Source organism: Hermetia illucens, chromosome 1 (genome assembly GCF_905115235.1).
Source record: "Hermetia illucens chromosome 1, iHerIll2.2.curated.20191125, whole genome shotgun sequence".
Classification (NCBI taxonomy): domain Eukaryota; kingdom Metazoa; phylum Arthropoda; class Insecta; order Diptera; family Stratiomyidae; genus Hermetia; species Hermetia illucens.
In genome coordinates, this window is record NC_051849.1 from 203,637,359 (window position 1) to 203,659,807 (window position 22,449).

General features: G+C 44.2%; 1 protein-coding gene across 1 annotated transcript; it reads right to left on the minus strand.

Annotated features, from left to right (window-relative positions):
- Nucleotides 1-5,035: 5,035 nt before the first annotated feature.
- On the minus strand, nt 5,036-11,714 carry LOC119659616 (phospholipase A1 VesT1.02-like). Its single transcript, XM_038067795.1, has 2 exons — nt 11,368-11,714; nt 5,036-5,807 (listed from the first exon to the last, which is right to left on the minus strand). The coding sequence occupies exons 1-2, from the start codon at nt 11,634-11,636 to the stop codon at nt 5,063-5,065; spliced, it is 1,014 nt and encodes a 337-aa protein (XP_037923723.1). The 5' UTR covers nt 11,637-11,714; the 3' UTR covers nt 5,036-5,062.
- Between the last annotated feature and the right edge of the window lie 10,735 nt (nt 11,715-22,449).

The following is a 22,449-nucleotide window of genomic DNA, read 5'->3' on the forward strand; positions in this document are numbered from 1 at the left end:
ACACCGATGATATAGCACTGGTTGTGGTCGCAAAGCATCTCGAGGATGCTGAGTTGTACTCAAGCGAAGCAATCAGTGTTATTAAGGCTTGGTTAGAGAGTGCTGGACTGGCACTCGCGGAGGAAAAGACGAAAGCGGTCATCATCACTAAGCGCCGCAAAAGAAATTACGCCTGCATTAGAATCGGGAATCGTATCATCACTTCCAAGCCGGCCATCAAATACTTGGGGGTGATGATAGACGGAGGACTTAATTTTAAGCAGCACATAGAGCATACTTGTAAACGAGCATTCACCACGAGTATTTCTCTGGCAAGGATGATGCCGAACGTAGGAGGCCCGCGGCATACTTGCAGGCTGCTCATAGCCAGGGTGGTGAGCTCTATCATGCTGTATGCAGTCCCAGTTTGGGGAAAAGCACTGCAGGTTTTAGGCAATACACATAAACTGAGTGCGGTCTACAGAAGAACATCCCTAAGGGTGTGTTCTCCCTTCAGGACCATCTCAGACGATGCAGCGTTCGTCATCTCGGGAATGATGCCGATTGACATCCTGGCAACCGAAATGATGAACATTTATAACACCAGGTCCATCTCTCCCTTATCTCAGGTGAAAAAAGCCGAAAGGGAGAGATCCATAAGCAGGTGGCAACAGCGATGGGACCAGTCAGAAAAGGGTCGTTGGACTTACAGGTTGATCCCTTCCATCGGGGAGTGGCTGGAGAGAAAGCATGGGGAGATCAATTATAATCTCACCCAGTTTCTCACCGGCCATGGAGGATACCGTCAATACCTACAAGTTTAAATTGGACACCTCGCCTAATTGTCCAAACTGCGGGGTCCCAGAGGACCCGGCGCACGTTTTCTTCCAGTGTCCTAGGTTCGTGGAAGAAAGGAAGAACCTGGAGGAAACTCTAGGTGAAGTGCTATCACCGGAAAATTTTGTCCGAAGAATGGTAGCCTGTCAGGAAGACTGGGATGCGATCAATTCCATGATCGCTGTAATCCAGGAAAAACTGCGAAAAACAGAAGAAGTGAGGAAGACGCGGTTACGAAGCCCGCGGGTAGACGGAAGGAGATCTAGCTAAAGTAAGCTAACTCCGCCCCGTGATATAATACCTAAAGGTGGTCCCACGGAGTAGGGGGGAGTCGGGGGTGGTTTTAGTGGGTAAAAATCCCACACTCTGGCGTGCCCAGGCCAGAGTCTTTTGAAGATTTCCACCTCCTCAAAAAAAAAAAAAAAACAAAAAAAAAAAGGCGTAGCAAAATCGTCTCAGCAGGTGTATCGATGCAAGAGGAGACTATTGTGAAGAATTTTAACCGTCTGTACCAATCGTATGAATGAATTTCTTTTTCCCGGAAAATGCGCATTACTTTTTTAATCCACCTTGTATATTCGTGGGACTCTTCCTTGCATGCTGTACGTACGGGTTCTCTTTGTTGTATGAGCTTGCGTTGACCGTGTAGGGTAGGAAATTGCTCTACACTTGTCAGCGAGTAGCGTTGTTAGCGTTTCTTCTTTTGTGTCGCACAGTTTCGGCCGAAAATATGCAAATGTTGTTTGCTGGGCCTTCTTCTGATCTAGAGGTAGTCCGATGTGCCACGGCCTACTGGTTCAGGAGGGGCATACCTCTTCTGCAAACTGATTTAGTTACGGCGGATTAAGTGGAGTGGTTAGAAATGCTTGTAATCCAAAGGTTGTAAGATGACAGTATTACATCTAGGTGGCAGCCTAGGTGAACGAATGTGGGAAAAGTCGGGTCAAATACGAGTAGGTTAAAACTGTGTCTGTCAGAGGAAGTTCCGTCGTGGACTTTGAGGCTTTCTTCTGACTGAGGTTGGTAGCCTGAATGAGTTTCATTTCTTGTGGAACCTTGCCTCAAGTCAGGGATGTGCCCTGGGTGGGGCAGAATTTGAGAACTGGTTTCATGTTCTCTATGTCTGTCGAGCGGGCGTAAGGAACCGTAACTTTGAGTAATATTGAAGTATAACTTTTGCTGCAGATCAGAGGGCTAGAGGCCACCAAACCAAAATAATCGACACTTATTAAGGAAGGAAGAAATATATAAGCAATAGATGGACTTTTTATTCGCGCTTGGTTGAGCCACGTGAACTAGCCTTTCCTTTGATTTTGGCTTTTGATTCGAAGCCAGATGTGGTTCTCGGGAATGTTGCGACTTCACACACTTTCAGGCGTAGGGGCCTGGGGTCTATAGTGGACCTTACATACGTAAGCGGGTTTTCGCAGAATCCCCGCTGAAAGCTTTTGAAGAGGACACGTTATCTGCGGCACTCAAGCCCAACATATCACTGGATGGTACGGGCAGAGAAAAAGTCACTTAAATCACCCGGTGAGGGACGGATGCATGGGAAGCTACTACCCCTAAAAGCAGACTGCTCACCAGGGGACAACCCAACTATTGGTGGAAGAATGAAACCGCATGTTTGCAGGTCGCATGCTTCCGGGGAAGGAGGCTTCACCAGAGGCTCAGGGGATGGTTCGCTAGCAACCGTCGAGAGGAGACACATAGGCAACTTCGTGGCCACTTGAAAGAAGCGATTCGAAGGAGTATGCAACTGTGACGATATAAACCTCTGGGATGGGCCATCCTGAAAGAGATTGTCACCATGCTGGGTCTTTATCACTGAAATCCCCTCAACCCTCATATGTGGTAGGATCGGTGAAAACAGGGCCCCAAGTTTGAATGGTATCTTCAACAAAATTTTGAAGCTGACAATGGTGGCTAGGCTCGATCGTTTCACTGATACCTTTGAAGCATCCCTAAAAGGAGAAGTATTCCCTATTCATTAAAAAGAGCGAACGTTGGTGTTACTTCCTAAACCCAATAAGCCATCTGCAGACCCAGCATAATATTGCCTCTTCTGCCTGTTGGATACAGTGGGGAAGATGATGGAGAGAGTCATCTACAGTAGATTTCTTCCCATCGTCGAAGGCAGCAATAGTTTGTTAAAACGCCAGTAGGGTTCTCGGGGTTCCCACTCTATGGTGGATGCAATAAGCATGGTCGTGAATCTAACAAATCTGACGGATGACAAAACAGAAGTGGTCCTTATAACAAATCGTAGATTGAAGAACGCTCTGAAAGTGGAAGTCGGTAAAAGGCGACTTCAAATATCTGGGGATGATAATTGATGCCAAACTGAGCTTCAGGGACCATCTGGAGTGTGCATGCCAAAAGGTCTGCGCAACTGCGGCATTTGCAAAAATGTTGACCACATTAGGGTGTGACTTGAATGGAAACGCGGGGAGATCAATTACCACATTACCCAGTTTCTCACAGGCCACCGTGGTTACTACAAGCAGTATGTGCTTCGCTTTGGATTGGATGATTCACCAAATTGTGCTAGATATGGTGGCATATGGTAGGGTCTACATCATGTGATGCTCCACTTTCCAAGGTTCGCATTGGAGGGAAGTGATCTGAATCTAGCGTTAGGCACGAGCTTAAGCCCGGAGGGTTGCGGAGATATTGAGGTCGAAAAAAACTTGCTTACGGGGCTAGAGAGACGAGGGTGGTTTTTAGTGAGTGCGAACTCTAAACGACCTCGACATTTGTGCGGCGGAGCTGGAGTGGACGTGTCTTTCTAAGATTTTCCACCCCCCATGTAAGAACAAAAAAATATCGCCTTATAAAGTTCATTCAAAGGTTTGATTCTGTTTGAAATGAGTACCAATTTTTTCCTTTCTCTCTCAAAATATGCACTAAATTTGAATATATTTTGGGCTATCTTGATTGCTGCGCTTGGAACTTTGTTTGGGATACTACTCACCTTAGCCCCTTCTCGGACCTTCTTCTTAATTACCATTGGTGCCTCAACAGAGCCCACTGCGTCTTTTAGTGTTGAGGCTGGTTTTACAGTATGGATTTTACAATCCACTGGAAATTCGCTGCTAGCTTCTTGGCAAATGCCGAAATTTATTTATAATTTGAGTTATAAAGACCGAGAGTGGGGGTTTAAAAATTGTGTCCTTATTTGAAGGACATATTTTCAGAAAGTACCTACTCGAAAACCTTACAAAATTCGTGATCATAATCGCAGACAACATTTGGGCCTCAAAATATAACCCATTCTAAGTAAAGTTAATAATAGTGCATTTATGCAATTAGTTCGTTTTGAACAATACCTTCTTAAATTAACTCTAGCGGTAAAATGCATAGTGATCAGGCTGCCTGTAAATTTTCAACGGAGCAAGTTCAATGGGACATCTAAAGTGTGCAAATCACTTTATTCTGTCGAAACCAAACATGTGTCTTTAAAATCCATTTACGTCCGTGACAGGTAACTCTATTCCGTTGAAATCAACATGCCTCATTAGATAACCGATTCCAATGGATTGGGAAAATTAAGCCATTCAAGGTATGGACATAAGGGAGTGTTCGCAAAAGTTACACTAACTGCATCCTACGAAACAGGTGTTATGTAAAAGTATCTTGGCGGTCCTGTAAAAATATATTGGCTCCTTTGTTCACCAGTATGGAAAATTTTGTCTATTGAAAAAGTCATCCAAATGAGAACGGGCCTCCTGGTTGATGACAAAATGGCCTTCAACATTTTTTCATACAAAGAATTTGTCCTCTCACAAAATCCTTGCCTAGTCATAGTCGTTTTCCAACAATAGCTGAGATATCATGATTTTGTCCTGTCCAGCTGTTCCGCTGTCAATCAATCAACCGGTCCTTCTAATTTTCGTTCCCGGTCCATAGCGTTGAATTTAAAAGCCCATGCCGGGCTCAGTGTCAACAGGAACGTACACTATTGGGTTGAAGTTTGCGGCAGGTCATTCCCCTCAGCCTGCACCCAATAATGTGAAATATGGGCTAGTTTACAAGGGTCAAAGAACAGTTGGCCCGGTCAATTGTGGCTTACACCATTGGAAATTTATGAAAAAATAAAATTCGGAATTGTTTAATTGAAATTGGCCTATTAAATTTAAGGGAAAGGGACCGGTTGTTGGATTGTTTTAAAAAAAAAATAAGAAAAATTCACTAGTTGAAGTGTTAAGTATTGTATTTAAGCGCCGTTAGGATGTACCTAAATTACTCAATTTGCAGGTGAAAATTTTCCAACAGCATACGGATATTTTTCGTTAACAGGTAGAAAATATACTCCTCTTATATTTCGTCCATAATTAGAGGGATCACCTCCCATATACGCCACCCTACCAGTCCATTTACATTTCTTTTCAATAATTTGATCATATGTTGAACATTGTATCGCGTAAAACTTATTTGGCAATTCAAGTGACTCAGCAAAATAATATACCGCACGGCTGTGATCACAAAACGTTGTTGAATCGTTGCATCCAGGTTGCATTCTCCCATAGTGAGGATAAAAGGATGCATCTCCAACTGGATGTTCAATACCCAAAAGAAGTCCACTTGTATGGATACTTTCGACATAATGGGCATCTCCTCGAGCTAAGCGATATCGAGGATTACGGTATGCAAAGAGAGACGCTGCTGCATCTAAGGCAAAGATTGTATGTATCCTCCTGGGTTGTATGTCTTTCCCAGCAAAACCGGCAACCTGGGCTCCTAAGCTGGCTCCGATTAAATACGTGTTATTTGGGTCCAAAGATGCATTCCTTTCTAGAAATTTGACCATAGATGCTACTTTTCTGCCAGCGTATTTTGCTTTAGTTGCGGCTATAATGTAGTCAGGGTCATCTGCTGCCTCACCCCAGTCAATTGTGATGATGTTGAAATTCCCTCGGGATAAATATTTATCACGTAGCACTATATATAGTTGGGATTCATTGTTGTCCGTCCAGCCGTGGCAGATAATTCTGAAATTGAGAAATTTGGAGATAAGTTTGTAACATTTATGAGTAGCAAGGTTCATCGGACCATAACATCCACCATTAACACCTCGACGACGCCAATGACATCTGTTTCCCCTCTCATCGAGTCATGGAGCCCTACCAAATGACTGTATTTGGAATAGGAAGCAAGTAGTCGGACTGGAGATGATTACCGACAAAACCAAGGCTCTTAGTTTGACTACTCATTGCACTCCTATCTGCATTAATGCCCGAAGTATTGAAAGCGTTCATCAATTTTTTCATCTGGATAACGCTGTTCCTGTCGACGTTGGCATCTTACTTGATGTCACTCGACTTACAAACAGCGCTAAATCCGTTCTTTTGTCCAAAATCTGGAAATGCGATTAAAAAAGGTAGAAGTAGCAGTGGATGGGTCACACGCATCCCCAGGGCATGGCGTATCCCTAATCTATTATCCTACGATGGCTGACAAGTGGATCGTTCCGGACAAACAGGGTGGAAAGAGTGGAGGGAGTGTAAGCTGCTCGAAAAGTCCTGGAGGGAGCTCAAACACATTTCAGCCAACCGACAAGGACGGTGGATACGTATGATTGCCATGCTATGCCCCACTTGAAGATAAATGGCAACGATTTAAATAATCATTAAGACCAAGGCCTCCAAATTCCTAGGCTCAGTTTAGATACATAGAGAACCTTATTTTTGGAAAGAGAATACATTGTATTTAGTTTCAGAATACTTTGCTTCGATATTCTCAGTAGTTTCTAGGGATTCAGTGGTAGTTTACCCATGAAGAACTCAACTCATCAAACGCGGCTTCTATCCCAGGAGCAGCAAGTTATGTCTTTTTTTCGAAAACGGTTTGCTTCCCCAAAATAAGGGGTCGGTGAACCAACAAAGTGGGAGAAAGTTTCTCTCCCCATTAGTCCGGTTCGTCATCAAGTCGTTGGCAAACTCAAGGCTTGTTCAATCCTGAAGTATCAATAACTTCTTTAAGGCTGTTCAAACAATTTAGGACGATTGAAATCCCAAATTTAGACTGAAATGTGGGTCTACTTTGATGTATCAGCATCCACCACTTTTTCTGGTAGAGGTCTCCTCTATTTCCTGGAAGATTTTAAGTAGATGGGCCTACAGCAGTCGCGTTTCTAGTCTTTGTTTATTTTGGCACTTACGGTACTTACCACCGTTGCTTACTACCGCTTACGCTGCTCCTAAAGCAGATATGGGGTAGCGTCTGATGCTGGACGAACCAGCAAGTCGTTTTCCTCTTTCGTTAAATGCTTGCGTGCTAAGTCCAAAGCCCAAATGATACGGTTCGGTATTAAATGGATGCGGAGTTAGGATGCCCCAGCAATCTTCATCATCACCAAGACGATATCCGGGCTAGGCTTCCCTTAATAGGGAATTCCAGACATGCCATTTTTGCGCCATTTCCCTAAAATCTGTCTGGCACCGTGGCCCACGCCATCCCTCCATCTGAGGCAGGGTCTGCCATGATTTCTTTTTCTACCATAGATATTGTCGTTATATACTTTTTGGGGCTAGATCATCCTCATCCATACCAATCCACTGCAACCTATTGAGCGGGATTTTATCCACAACCTGACGGTCATGGTATCGCTCATAGATTTCGTAGTTATATAGGCTACGGAATCGTCCAACAATTCTTTGGAAGATTCTTCTCTCGAACGCGGCCAAGAGTTCGCAATTCTTCTTGCTAAGAACCCAAGTCTCCGAGGATTACATGAGGACTGGCTTGATCATGTCTTGTACAGTAAGATCTTTGCCCCTATATTGGGACTTTCCGAGCGAAGCGAAGCACCGTGGACTTTCTACTCTGAAGTAGGCTTTATAGGCAGCCAAAAACTGTGCGCAGATTTTATCATGGTAGCTGCTATCGGTTGTTATTTTCGATCGTAGATGGATGAACATTTCTCAGTCTTTGTACAGCCCTATGAATTGGGGCTTAAGAACACATTCAATGCCTTTCCTGCTTCTCATACGAGGTGATTAAAAAGGATAGAAATTTGTGGGCTAATAACCTGCACATTTTGAAACCTTATTGCTATCGAAAGGTTAACAACGCCTCGGATTGGGAGTCACCTCACGCCGAAGATCTTAGCTGTCGCAAACGGTCTATGATTGGTTTCTGCTATTCGCGCCCCCTCCTTGACGACGGTAACGAGAGTCCTCAGAATGCTTGCTTTGTCCAACTCGAACGGAAATTCCAACGATATAAGCTGGACATTGTGGGTCTAATCGAAGTAAGATGTTGGGTTCTCTGGAGAGAACAATCTCTCTCTTGCCACACTAATGACAATGTCCTTTTGTACTCTAGAAAACCAAGTCATAACAGTCGCGAATCCGGTGTCAGATTGCTACTGACTACCACCGTAAGGCGCGCTCTTTTGACCTAGGAGCTGGATTCCCGGAGGATTCTGACTGCAAGATCCCGGCTCAGGTCATGGGGCATCACAATTGTTCAATGATATGACCAACGGGCACTTCCGATATAGTGGAGAAGGATGTTTTCTACGAGCAATTACACGCAGTTCAGGAGAGGCTTCCTAAAGGTGACATTTTGATTGTGATGGGTGTGGTTAATGCGAAGGTATCTTTGGACAATACCTTGCTTGAACATGTGATATGAAACACGGTCTTGGCGACTGTATCGGTAATGGTGGGAGGTTTCTGGATTTCTGAAACTTTCACCGCCTCGCCATTGGTAACAAATTATTCGAGCACACCATAAGGTTAGTGGGGTTCCAATTGATCGCCCTCGAAAGGGATCAACATCAGATGGTTGCTAATGTTCGCTTGCATGTTACGTGCGCAACTTCTCGCAGAGCTGAGGAGCTGTGACCAGCCAAGTCCAACATCGACTACTTGCATGAAGCATTTGTCGCTTGACAGTGAGAGAGCTATTTTGTTGATCGCACGGCAGATATGCTAAGTTACACGTCCGAGAATATCGATGAGCATTGGCCGCATCACAAACGTCCTTTTCTCGGATGCTAACCTGGTGGTTGGCCACGTCTCGAAGGGGCGTCATAAGATCTGGTTGTCTATGGAATCGTGGAAGCAGATCGATGAACGACTTGCTCCCACTCCGATAACGAGTGAAATCTCTGGGGGTTTGAAGAGGTTCGAAAAACACTCCATTACGATTCTTCACTTCTTGTGAATGAAATGGTTAGTCACTGTAACATGCGGATGCGGACTATTCCAAAAAGCGGATGAGAAGTCATTCCCTTTCCCAGAGAGTGGAAGAAGGGGATGATTGTCAAGATTCCAAAGAAAGGCACCCGTTTTGGGGGTAACAGTTGGAGAGGTATTTGTGCGCTTCCTACCATTGAAAAGATAGCTGAAATAATCCTGCAGCGCATCAAATTATATCCCGAACGATTGATAGCTGTAATAATTCTGGAACACATCAACAAATATTTCGAACGATTGGTCGACAGAGAGCAGTCTGGCTTCCGCTTGGGATTCTCCTGCATTACGGCATTGCTTTACCCAGGAGGGGCATTCCGGAGAAACTAATAACAATTATCAGAGCAGAATATGATGATGCAAAATGCCATGTGCTGCACCGTGCAAAATCGGCCAGGGTTGCATCTTTTTATTGATATTATTTCTTCTTGTTGTTCTTCTTTTTCTTCAGTCTTTGTCCCGTTCACAAGTGGGGTTGGCTCGTCGCGATCGGTTTCGCCATTTGGCCCTATCAAATGCCTGATCTGAATGCAGTCTCGAGGCTTTTAAATCTCCATCCAGCGTATTAAGTCACCGTTGTTTAGGCCGGCCTTTTGGTCGCTTACCATCCACTTCGATGTTCAGACCAATCTTGGCAAGTGAATTCTCTTTAGCGCGAATTGCGTGACCATACCATCGAAGACGCCTCTCCCGGAATTATTCCACGGCCGGTGCAACTCCACAACGATCGCGGATATCCTTATTTCGGATGTGGTCAAAACGTGTCACGCCACTAGTTCAAAGCAACATCTTCGTCTCCATTACCGCAAGACAGCGTTCATTGTCTTTTATAGTGGGCCAACACTCAGAACCATAGAGGTCGACTGGACGGATGGCATTGTTGTAAATTTTAGATATGAGACATTGGTTGATACGTCAATCACAAAGAACACCAGTTGTGGAACGTCACTTCATCCAGGTTGCGTTAATGCGTGAAGCAATTTCATAGACCAGTTCTCCATTGGCTGATAGCATTGACCCGAGGTATTTAAATTGCTCAGTTCTGGGCTACTACCGCTGACAGTGATTGTGTCCGTTTCATGAGGATCGGTCGTCAAAAATTCAGTTTTATTCAGATTCAATCTGAAACCCTGTTGCATGAGTCGATCATTCCGTTGTTGGACAAGTAGCTCGAGATCATAGAGGCTAGGAAAACATCATCTGCATAAAGCAGTGTATAGGGCGCTGGACGTTGGATCTCCCGTAAGACGGTGTCCATAACAAGAGCAAAGAGTAGTGGTGAAAGGGCGATTCCTTGATAAATACCAAACGGGGACACGAAGCGGTTTTGATACACCCGTAACACTTTGAACTTTACTTTTCGGACCCTGGTAGAGCAATTGAATACAGTGCACGAGTTCTTCTGGCACTAAGTGTTGTCGTAAAGGATATCAGATGAGTTCGTGTGGTACACGGGCAAACGCTTTTCCTAAATTCAGAAATGCAAAGTAAAGAGGGCGATGCTTCTCACGGTGTTTCTCCATGAGTAACCGCGAAGCGTGTATTGCGTCAGTTGTTCCACAGTTCTTGACAAAACATTCTGCTGAACTACTTTTCTTTTTCCATATTGGAACTGTGGTACTGTCTTATCCGGAGGAGTTCAATAGACTATCCCATCTCCCATCAAACACCTTGACTGTCTGCTCTTTCACCGGGTCATGGACCTTGGACAAATGGCTTTGGATTGGGAAAGAGAGCGAAGTAGAGTTGAACTAAAGATAATCACCAACAAACTAAGGATCTCAGTCTGACAGATGTTGCCTGACGGATTAATATCGCTAGATATGCCTTCGCAATTCTGTCTAAAGTCTGGAAATGCAGTTATCTAATACGAAGATCAATTTGAGAATGTTCTGAGCTAGTGTTTTGCTACGGTGGAGTAGCAGTTGGTATCCACTGTCACTCAAAAGCCCCAAATCTTCGTGAGCACCTGCCTACATCATATCATCGGAGTATGCTAGCCTGGCCCCGCCTCAAACAAAGAACTTGGTCGGCGCGCCGGCCTGCGGAGGGCGAAACTGGCAGTGGATAGGTCACGCATTAAGGAGGGGCGATAAATTGAATTGTTAGTTACGCCGTGCAGTGGGATCCTGTCAAGATTGCCGAGGAGTAGGTCATCTCAAGGATACTTGGCGCAGGATAGTAGAGGAGGAGTGCAAGAGTCTCGGGAAGTCGCAGTGGGAGTTGAAAGGCAAATAATCGCGAACGATGGCGCGGAGTCGTGGTTGACGCGCTGTGCCCCACCAAGGAGTAAATGGCAACCATATATGATTTATATCTAAAATCTAAATCTATGTTTTATGCACAATACCTTGTTGGATTATTTGAATCAAAATTAGAATTACGAACAGAATTGATATCACCATCAACTAGCGTCTCTGGATCTGTGGGATTCGCTTTGGTGAACAAATAAAAATACACATTGAAATCACCGTCTCCAGTCGCGAAGTACTCAGATGGCGTAACATCACAAGAATGGATAGGTGTCATCGCCGTGTCACACTGCATATCACACTCGCTAACCAGAAAATCACAAAAGTAGAGCAGAAATCCGAAAAAGAATGTAAATTTTATCAACATTTTTGACTCCGCGAATATCCTGATCCTTTATGGCAGAATTAGATTGAATGCGGTTATAGCTCAGCTTTACGAAGGAAGATACGCTTAGAAACTTTTCTAAATTCAAACTCAGTACGGATCTAGTATTTATACCGGTTCATATAATAAATATCTGCTTTACCCCTTGTTTGCAGTACAATATGCATTTATTAGATACTTATTGCCTGGGGATGAATTGTAGGAAAGTAATTCTAGCTTTTATTAGTCATCCTTAATATGGAAAATCCAAAGTAACTTTTTGTGAGTTTACATCAATTCATGTACTGATCTTTCTTAAGATTCAATGTTAGTAAATGAGATATCTAAATAGATACAAGATAAAAGGAAAAGAGAATTTGAGCTTCTGGCTTACGATGTCGATGGGAACATGGCAGTTAGAACTTCAACCAGCCTCCAAACAGCCACGAGAGTGGGTGCGTGTTATCAGCCAAGGTTATGACCTTGTTGGCAATGATGATACATATCTTTATTATGTGGCAATTCAGAATTAGATATCACTTTATGATGTTGTAAAATTTATGGACTTCTTGCAGCACGTGCGATACTCTATTATGGCAAAGATAATGCAATCTATTACTGCAGGTTCATGCATAGAAAAAGGAATATTTACAGTTTCCACTTTTCCCCTTTAAATGTGTTCCTCGGTCAATCTATAAATATTCAGATTAATCATCAATGGCGCAACAACCGGTATCCGGTTCAGGCCTACCTTAATAAGGAACTCAGACATCCTGGTTTTGTCCGGACGGACGTCTATTGACGCAGGACGTCTTAGGGATTGCCCACAGGGAGAGATTCTCTCTCTTCTGTTGGGACGTAGACCCATAAGTCTCCGGAACCAAGTGCCGTGATCGAGAGGAAAGATCCACGACGGATCACAATCCCGAACATGGCTTCTTCTGCCTCAGATCGTGATTGAGGCGCGGCCCCTAAGGTTCCCTCTCTCCCTTGATATCCTCAGGCCATTATTTCAGAGGATATCCCCAGTAAGGTTTTGCGGGGTCAAAGAGGAGAGGGAACCTCGGGGACCGTATCTCAACCACTATCTGAGGCAGAAAAAAATATGATCAGGATTGTGATCGGTCGTGGATCTTTCTTCTCGATCGCGGCACTAGGGTCCGGAGACTTACGATTCCACGCGCGCGGTGGAGCCCTTTTTTTTTATTTTTCAGTTTTAGCTCGCGTTCTGGCTTTTTTCGTTAGGCAGCCGCGAATTCCTTCGTTTGTTGCCTATTTTGAAATCCGGTGCGGACCCACGCATCGGTATAGACACGTTAATTTTGTATTAATGACATGTGAGGGATCAAAACGCTCAAAAGACGCCCCCTCCCCACATTCCTGATTCTGGCTAGCATAGATGCGACTAAGAACGTGTCGACCGACAACTTTGATGGAGTTTCAGTGTTTTTCGTCGCGTCAAAGGGTAGGGGGTAGGGTCAAAGGGTAGTATAGGTCCCAGGGCGAAACGTGGATTGGTACCCACGATGGAGCATAAAACCTGGGAAATGCCTGCTGAACTAACACCAACAGCTCTACTACCAAACCCTATCTCCACCTCCACGTGGTGACCGCTGGGAGCTCTTTCGCAACGAAAAGCTGCAGACGGAGAAGGATGAAGATGAGTCTCCCGCGCCTGAAAACGGGACAAACTGTACCAACTGGTCCTCCAGGTTGGGGGTTGGGTAGGGCTGACAACCCTACACGGAAAACCGATGATACGAAGCCACGAAAGGAGCCTCGGACAGGATGGACTTTACAACGACGAACCCGGTAACAACAACGGATTAACGACTTGCGCATTTGCTCATGGAACGTGCGCTCCCTGTACAGAGATGAAGCTAGTGAGCAGCTAGCGGATACCCTGTCCCAATATAGGGCTGATATAACAGCGTTACAAGAGATGCGATGAACAGGGACCGGTTTCCTGGAGAAGAGCCGCTACACCATATATTATAGCGGCCATCCAGTAAACCATGTGCTCGGAGTAGGTTTCTTAGTCAGCCAAAAAATGAAACCTGCTCTTATCGGCTTTGAAAACATAAGCGAACGGCTATGCACTCTGCGCTTGCGAGGCAAGTTTAGAAATATAAGCCTCATTAACGTACACGCCCCTACAGAGGAGACTGCAGAGTCGGAGAAGGATACCTTCTACGAGGAAGTAGAACGAACCCTCGAAGCCTGTTCCAGATATGACATTAAAATCACACTTGGGGATTTTAACAGCCAAGAAGGTATTCAGGCGATACGTTGGTTTCCATAGCTTACATGAAAAAACAAATGATAACGGACTGCGGATTATTCAATTAGCAGGGTCACACGAAATGGTTGTTGGAAGTACCTGGTTTGTGCGGAAAGCGGTCCACAAACATACATGGGCCTCTCCAGACGGGACCACTTTCAACCAAATTGACCACGTGTTAATCGAACGCCGTCAATTCTCAGCCTTGATGAATGTCAGAACATATAGGGGGGCTAATATAGACTCGGATCACAATCTCCTTGACATGGTGCTCCGAGCTGGAATAACAATACCGCCTAGAATCCCCTCTGACAATCAGGTGAGAGTGAACACTGAAGCCATCCACAACACAGACCTCCGCGACACCTATAAGAAGGAAATGGATGCAGCAATAACCGCAGTCAACAGGGATCCTGGAGATGACGCATCAACAAATGATCTTCACAATCACCTGAAGAACGTTATCATGGATACGGCCACAAAGATACTTGGCCCCAGCCGCAAAAGGAGTCGGAACGGCTGGTTTGACGATGAATGTAAGCTGGCAACGATGAATGTAAGAAGAATGCTGCTTACCGAGTAATGTTGCATTCTCAAAGAACGCGGGCACGCGCAGAGACTTATCACGAACTCCGTCGAGCGGAGAAGTGACTTCACAGACGGAAAAAGGAAGCCTGGGAGAACCAACAAGTCTGTGAACTGGAAAAGTACAGGCAGCAACCGCACAAGGCGCGGAAGTTTTACCAACAAGTCAGCAGGATGAAGCCTTATACACCTCGATGCCCATCCTGCCGAAACAAAGAGGGAAATCTGATTTCCGACAGAACGGGCATATTGGAGCGATGGGTTTAGTACTTTGATGAGCTACTGAACAACCAGAACATCGGCGAGTTGGAGATCCCGCCAACTGAGGACGACGGACAAATACTGCCACCACCAAGTTTAGGAGAAACAGTCCGTGCAATTCATCGGTTTAAAAATCATAAGTCGCCAGGAGCCAATGGAATTACTACCAAATTGGTTAAATAAGGAGGCCACCAATTATACCAAGTGGTTCATCAACGGTGTAAGACAGCGAATCAATACCTGACGACTGGAGGCATAATCTGTCTCATACATAAAAAGGGAGATATAACACATTGGGGCAGTTATAGAGGTATCACGTTGCTGAGTACCATCTATAAGATATTCTCCACTATCTTGCTAGGCCGGATAGATCCATACGCCCTGAACATCATTCGGCCATACCAAAGAGGCTTCACTCCAGGCAAATCAGCAACAGATCAGATTTTCTCTATACTGTTGGAATATGCACAACAGTTGCACCATCTATTCATCGACTTTAAAGCCGCCTATGATAGCAAAGCCATGGTAAAACTGTACACGGCCATGAGAGAATTCGGTATCCCGACGAAACTAATAAGACTGACTAGGCTGACCCTGACCAATGTGCGAAGCCACAACGACATCAACAACGGTCTATGACAAGGTAATGCCCTATCATGCGTCCTCTTTAACCTGGCCCTTGAGAAAGCGATCCGTCATGCTGAGATAAATGCAAGAGGTACCATCCTCTTTAAGTCCGCCCAACTACTGGCCTATGCTGATGATATCGACATCATGAGAAGAACCACCCGAGACGTACAAGCTGCCTTCATCCAGATCGAGTAGGCAGCATTTGGCGCGAGATCTTGGGCGGCACATCAATGAAGGCAAGACAAAATATATGGTGGCAACGTCAGCACCGAAAAGCAACCAACCAACAACATCAAACCGCACTGGTCAAACACGAAGAAGAATAAGGATAGGAGAATACAACTTTGAGACCGTTGACAATTTCTCCTATCTAGGGTCGAAAATCACAACCGATAACAGCTATGATGATGAAATCCGCGGACGGTTGTTGTCAGCCAACAGAGCCTATTTCAGCTTACAAAGACTGTTCCGCTCGAAACGTCTCACCATAGGGTTAAAGCTCTCTCGTCTTAAAATAATCATCACCAAATTGAATCATTTTGGGGAGAGTACCAGCTCTCTAGGCGCCCTTTCTAATCCCGTACTTTGTTATGCTTTTTCTTCAACAACATATCAGGACTCTTATCCAACCTAGTTGACTACGTACTGTAGAAAAATATTTCCGACTTCGTTCATTTCAATATTATGCATTCCTCTGTGAAATTAATGATTAAAACAGCCCCTAAGCGGTGCTGATAATCATCCCTTTAGCTTGAAGCTATTTGCAGATATTTTAATTTCACCCTCCCAATTTCCGTAAACCCGCTCAACATTGCCCACTTTTCAATTTTACTCATTCCATTACCTCCTGCAACCCACTTAGCTCCTAGTTCTCTGCCCTCCTCTATGCACTTTTTAGGTGCAGGCTGCTCTGTATCGCTCACCGTTTTTACCCCTCCCTCCTCATGTTTCATACATGTCGGTAGATACATCAAAGATTGTTTGACCCCACACTTCCATCATCTGATAGGGAAGGAGCAGCTTGACTTTTAGATAAATCAATCTACTACATTCAACCTTCGTATTAAGCACAATGCACTGCTCTTCAAACTGTCTCTTTTCAAATTCCTCCGCTCTATTATCGCATGACTCGCCGCCTGCTTTTCTATCCATTCGTGTAGTGCTTCTTTTTAGGAAAATCTTAAAAAACCACCCCCACTTCTGGCCCATATCCCCACAGGATCACCGTGAAGTATTACTTCTCGAGGAGTGCTCTGGTTTAGACCAGGATGATTAGGTCCCGCCTTCCGGGCTCGAGCTAGTTCGTGTATCGCAGTCAACGCTGTGTTCACCACGATGAAATTTGCTTTCGACCTCAACATCTCCTCCACGAGATTATGAGGTCCGGTAACTACTTTGAGGGAGTCGTTTAACCTTCCTCTCTCAGTCGAGAATTTCGAAAAATGGATCATAACATATTCCGGGTCCTCGCGTGTAGCGGCGCATTGAGGGCAGTCTGGGGACTCAGCTAATCCGAAGCGATGCAAGTAATTCCTGTATCCACGGTGTCTCATAAGGAACTTTGTCACGTGGTAATTCAACTATATGTGCTTTCACTCGACCCATCTCTTAATACACGTGATTAGTGTATTAGTCTAGCGTTCCTTTTCGGAATTATCCCACCGTTGCTGCTACCTCTTCCATAGTGAGCGATGAGGCAATATGAAGAGTGTACCCCAGATGTTTTTTGGGCTTCGGTAGAACGTCTTCCATTGGGCGGGAAACACTTTCTATCATCGTGAACGGAGCACCCTGTATAATAATGTACGGTGGATTCTTTCTCTCTGTCTCTCAGTCTGCTAGTCAATTTTTTGATCAAGTTAACTTTCTTTTTAAAGTTTTGGTCAAAACTGCGTTGAGTTTAAGGGGGCTCCCTATAAATGCAAAGGAGGGCAGGGGGATCTTTTTTCATCGAGTATTCTCAGGTAGGGTATCAAATGAAAAGCCTTGGTTAATATTTTTAAAAGCAAATATTAGTTTCGACATTGGTTGCAAAGGGCAGGAGAGTGGGGGCAGAAAGGGGTCAATTATTTCAAGGACCCGTTCTCAGAAATACATATTGGTCGGCGCACATTATATCTAGGCCTCAAAATACTCTCCACTCCGATATCTGCTCAAATAAAGTTATATTTGTATACTATTATTTTTGAGAATTTATTGGGAACCCCCCTTAAATTCATTATAGCATAATCCTGCCATTGTTGAAAAAGCTACAATTCCTGTATCTTATTCCTTCTCGCTATATCCTATCCCTTCTGCTGTGTAAAACATTCAATATATGTTAAGGTTCCCATTTACCCCTCGGTCGGATATAACGCGTCCACCACACCTACGGTGCTGCACATCGCGCTTAACCGGTTTTTCATGCTAGGACGCCGGGAACGCGATATATCGCGAAAAATCGAGTGTCGGAGAGGTTGGCTGAAGTCCAGGAAAATTGAGAATGTCCATGACCCCCGGATCGACAAAATAACCAAAAATGTAAAATCATCGGATTCCTCTGGGCGATACCTTGATCGAAAGCGGAGGCGGCTCAGATCTCAGAAGTTCAAAAATTTTCACGCTACGACGCCGGGAACGCGAGATATCGCGAAAAACCGGGCGCCGAAGAGGCTGGCCGAAATCAAGGAAAATTGAAAATTTCCACGACCCCCAGGTCGATAAAATGACTTAAAATGCAAAATCGTGGGACTCTCATGGGTGACACCTTGATCGAAACGGGAGGCGGCTCAGATCTCAGAAATTCAAGAATTTTACCGCTACGACGCCGGGAAAGCGAGATACCACGAAAAACCGGGCGCCGAAGAGGCTGGCCGAAATCAAGGAAAATTGAAAATTTCCACGATCCCCGAGTCGACAAAATGGCCAAAAATCGTGGGATTTTTATGGGCGATACCTTGATCGAAAGGGGAGGCGGCTCAGATTTCTGAAATTTAAGAATTTTCAGGCTTCAACGTCGGGAACTTGAGAAATTCGAATAATCGCTTTTGCTTATGGATTTCTGCTACTCTCCGCTTTCTTGGCGGCGAAGCTGAAGGTTTCGGTCTGTTCTAAGCCATCTTATCGGGCTCCTCTGATTTGAGACCTTTCTTCAGATAGCAGAGGTACCATCTCTCTCCTTTGCCACGGAAGCCTGTCTCTTTTCTGACGTCTGCTATGGTGAACTCGAACGCATTCTTGCTCGTTTCTGCTCTTTGTTTTCGTAGAAGGCCTATGTTGAGCTTGGCTCCATTTCCCAACTTCTCCCTTCTTGGGAGTTGCTACCTGGCTCTCAATGTTGGGGAGATGTGCATCGGCCTGATCGACCAGTTTTTATGTAGTACGGGTTCCCGCTTGTGTGTTGTTCGATTTTTTTTTGTATTTTGCTTTATTATAGGTGGATTCATTTGGATCCCACGAGAATGGGGGGTTAGTGTAGTCTCCATAGCACGGTTAGCTGAGGTTTACTCACTTAGGTGATTAGGTACCAGTGAGGCTCCGTTGAAATACAGTCAGTTACCCCCGATTGCAAATTATTCAATGGGCACGGTGCGCATAATACCCTGGGTTGGGGGATGTATTTCTCGGCTCCGCGGTATAGATCCGTAGCGGTTTGTAAATAGTAGGGTCACTTCCTATAGGGTGTGACTGTCACAACCCACTAATGGTCTAGGTAAACGAGGGGCTTGGCTGCTGAGGAGCCATATATCAACCCCAGAGAGAGATACGTTGCCTAGTTACTCCCAGTCTCCTCATGGCGCAGTATGAAGGTTTATTTCTGTAATATTGAGAGTCTGGACCTCTTTTAAGGATGGCTTTTGAGATAGTGTCTGCTGAGATGTTTGCTGTTGTATATACGTTTAGGTATAAAGATATAGAGTAAAGGGAATATTAATTTAACCCCATTATTCCGTTAGACATGTATGATATCATATCATGAAATAATTCATCAAATCACGAACTATAATCATCTATAATTGCATATGAGCACCAAATGCCTACTTATTTCCTATTACTTTCCACATTCCCTAAACCTAGGCATGATTGTTTACCATTAAAGATACTTCCAGAATGCCGCAGGCTGTAATAAAAGGACTTCATGTTCATTACGTATTCATAAGAAAGAAACGTCAACAGTTGTCCAGTTTGGAAAATATTTGGACTGATTTTTATTCATATCCTGGAATTTGTGTTTGTGAATTCTGACTTAGTTTTAATTCCAGGTTGTCTGTATCTTAAAGGATAAACACGAAATCGGTTTAAATTCGTTTAAATTGTTAAAAAATGTTGCATCGTCTGCGTAAACGTTTTATAAAACCGAAAGACTTCTATGACAGCATGAAGCCGCTCCTTGACGTGTATTATTTTTGTGGCCTGATTCCGCTTCGTATCAAAGAAGGACCACGGGGTCGAAAAAGTCTCCACTTTTCTTATTCCGGTCCCGTAGCCACCTTAATGTATTTAATGGTGTTCGGGTCCTGCCTGATAGTTGCAGTTACAAAGAAAGAGTCTATGGTTGGGTATTTTTTGGAATCAAGTGTCACTGAACTTGGTGATTCCTTAGAATTGGCCAGTGGAACCTTGAGTTTCTTCGGAATCTATTTGGTCTCCATTTTGAATTATCGAAAGTTCGTGATTGGCACTCAAATCATGGAGAGAATAGATACAAGTTTGACTGCGTTAGGGGTGTGGTTTGATTACTCGAAAATGCTCAAACGGATATATTTCTATGTTTTCCTTTTGACCGGGTTAACGATGGGTTTCCTATTTGGATCTTATTGGCTATTGAACGACGGTGATATGAACATGGACATTGCGGTCTATTTAACATTTTTGCTGCCGCTCGTTCCGATCACGCTGACATTTCTTATGATGATTTGCATAACACAGGTTGGCTTGTTTCGGTTTCGAATGTCGCATGAGGTATTATAACGATTTTGAGTGTAACTCAGAGTGTATGTGATATGGAGACCCTAAGAAGTGCACTCAGTGCAACTTTCAAAGATGGTTCTATGTACTTTTGAAGTTTGGGAAACTCCAATGATAACTTAAGTCAAGAAGAGATGATTTTAGAGACCAGTGGACATATTTTCATAGTTTAATTGAACCCAGTTAAATTCACCCATTTTTAGGACATATCACATACCCTTACCAAAATTCAGCTGCTTACAAATGGAGTCTAATCTGTCTGCATATCCTCCTCTGCTAGGTTCTAATGAAGCTGCGTTCACCTTTGAATGATATCAGGGAATTTGCTATCGAACCGAATTACGGCTACACCTACAAATTCGATTTTGGGAAAATCGGAAATTTATTGAAAACACCGGAGACGACAGTCTCAGAAATCGGAAAAGTGATTGATATGAACAGGGACGCATGCAAAATTTACAATGAGTACTTTGGTTTTCAAATGGTGACAATCCTAGTCGTATCGTCCGTGACAATCCTTTTCGATTGCTACCATTTATTGAATGAAATTGAGTTCGACCGATTTACAGGAAGCAACAGCGATGTAAAGTGCATGATATTTTTCACATTGCAATTATTTTATTATGTGATAGAAATTCTGATAATTGCCCGATTATGTACAGAGTTGGTGGAAGAGGTAAGTTCGGTCCCTTACTCTAATTGAATGATTTATTAACTCTTATTTGAACTGACTATATTGAAAGCTTTCAGACAGCAGAGCAGACGGCGCAATGGTTGAGAAGGTTGAGCGTCAAACGGGTCATGGACGTTTGTGTCCCTCTTGTGGTTGTTCCACTGCTGTGAGCTTATCACTTACACAGCATAAATTGTGATTATAATGAAACTGAATGAAGCGTACTCTTATCAAACATCGGCAAAGGTCGAATCCTCAACCCCATCCCCTGAGGAGTTCCAAAGCTTATGTAGAGGAAAGGTTGAGGTGCCTTCCCTTCGAACCCGATAAAAACTCGTGACGGTCACTTCCCTTAAAAATTTATGTTGTGTCATATAATTTTGGTGAAGTTTGAATGTTATACTTTACCCCATGAAGAGAAGAAGATGGGGAGGATCTATGGAAAAAGAAGAAGCTATTCCCTCTCTAATCTCGTTGAAAAAATGCGGTGATCGCCCTTAAAAAGCCATGGCGCCTCAGTTGGAATATTTTCATGTAATAACGGTAGAGTTTGGTTTCAAACCCAATCCCCGCGGGGGATCCTCTCTCTCGAAAAGTGAAAAGGTATGTATTAAGAAAAAAGCTTCCACCTTTCTACCTCCCCTAAAAACCCAAAGGAGCCACTACCTTCTTAAAAAGTTACGCCGTATCGAAAAGAAATTATTATCGTGTTATTAATAAGATTATTGTAGGGCAATTACTGTTGCGATGTGCGGCTGCCCCTTGCTCCTCCACTCCCTCCCGCATACGCACGTGGCTGGGGACTACACGAAGATGATTGTCTTACCAGTATGTATAATAATCATACGACAGTGGACCTTTTTTGGGCACCATAACCTGTCTACGCACCTACGTACCCCCTTTATTCCTTCCCTTACCGAGGGTGGAACGAGCAAATCAAACTTTACCATGATAATGGCTTTCGTTTGAATACCCTCTCTATCCTCTCTCCTTCACGGGGTATGGTTGAAAATTCAAACTTCACCATGATATATCTCGCGCCGCCTGCTCGATCTGGATGAAGGCAGTTTGTACGTCTCGGGTCGTTCTTCCCATGATATCGAAATCGTCAGCATAGGCTAGTAGTTGGGTGGACTTAATGAGGATCGTACCCCTCGCATTTACGTCAGCATCACGGATCACTTTCCCCAGGGCTAGGTTAAAGAGGGCGCATGATAGGGCATTTCTTGTCGTTGACCGTTGTTGATTTGGAATGGTCTCGAGAGTGATCCTGTTCCTTTTATCTGGCCTCGCACATTGGTCAGGGTCAGCCTAGTTAGCTTTATCAATTTCGCCGAAATACCGAATTCTCTCATGGCCGTGTACAGTTTTACCCTGGCTATGCTATCGTAGGCCCACGTGTGTTTATGGACCGCTTTCCGCGCAAACCTGGTAGTTCC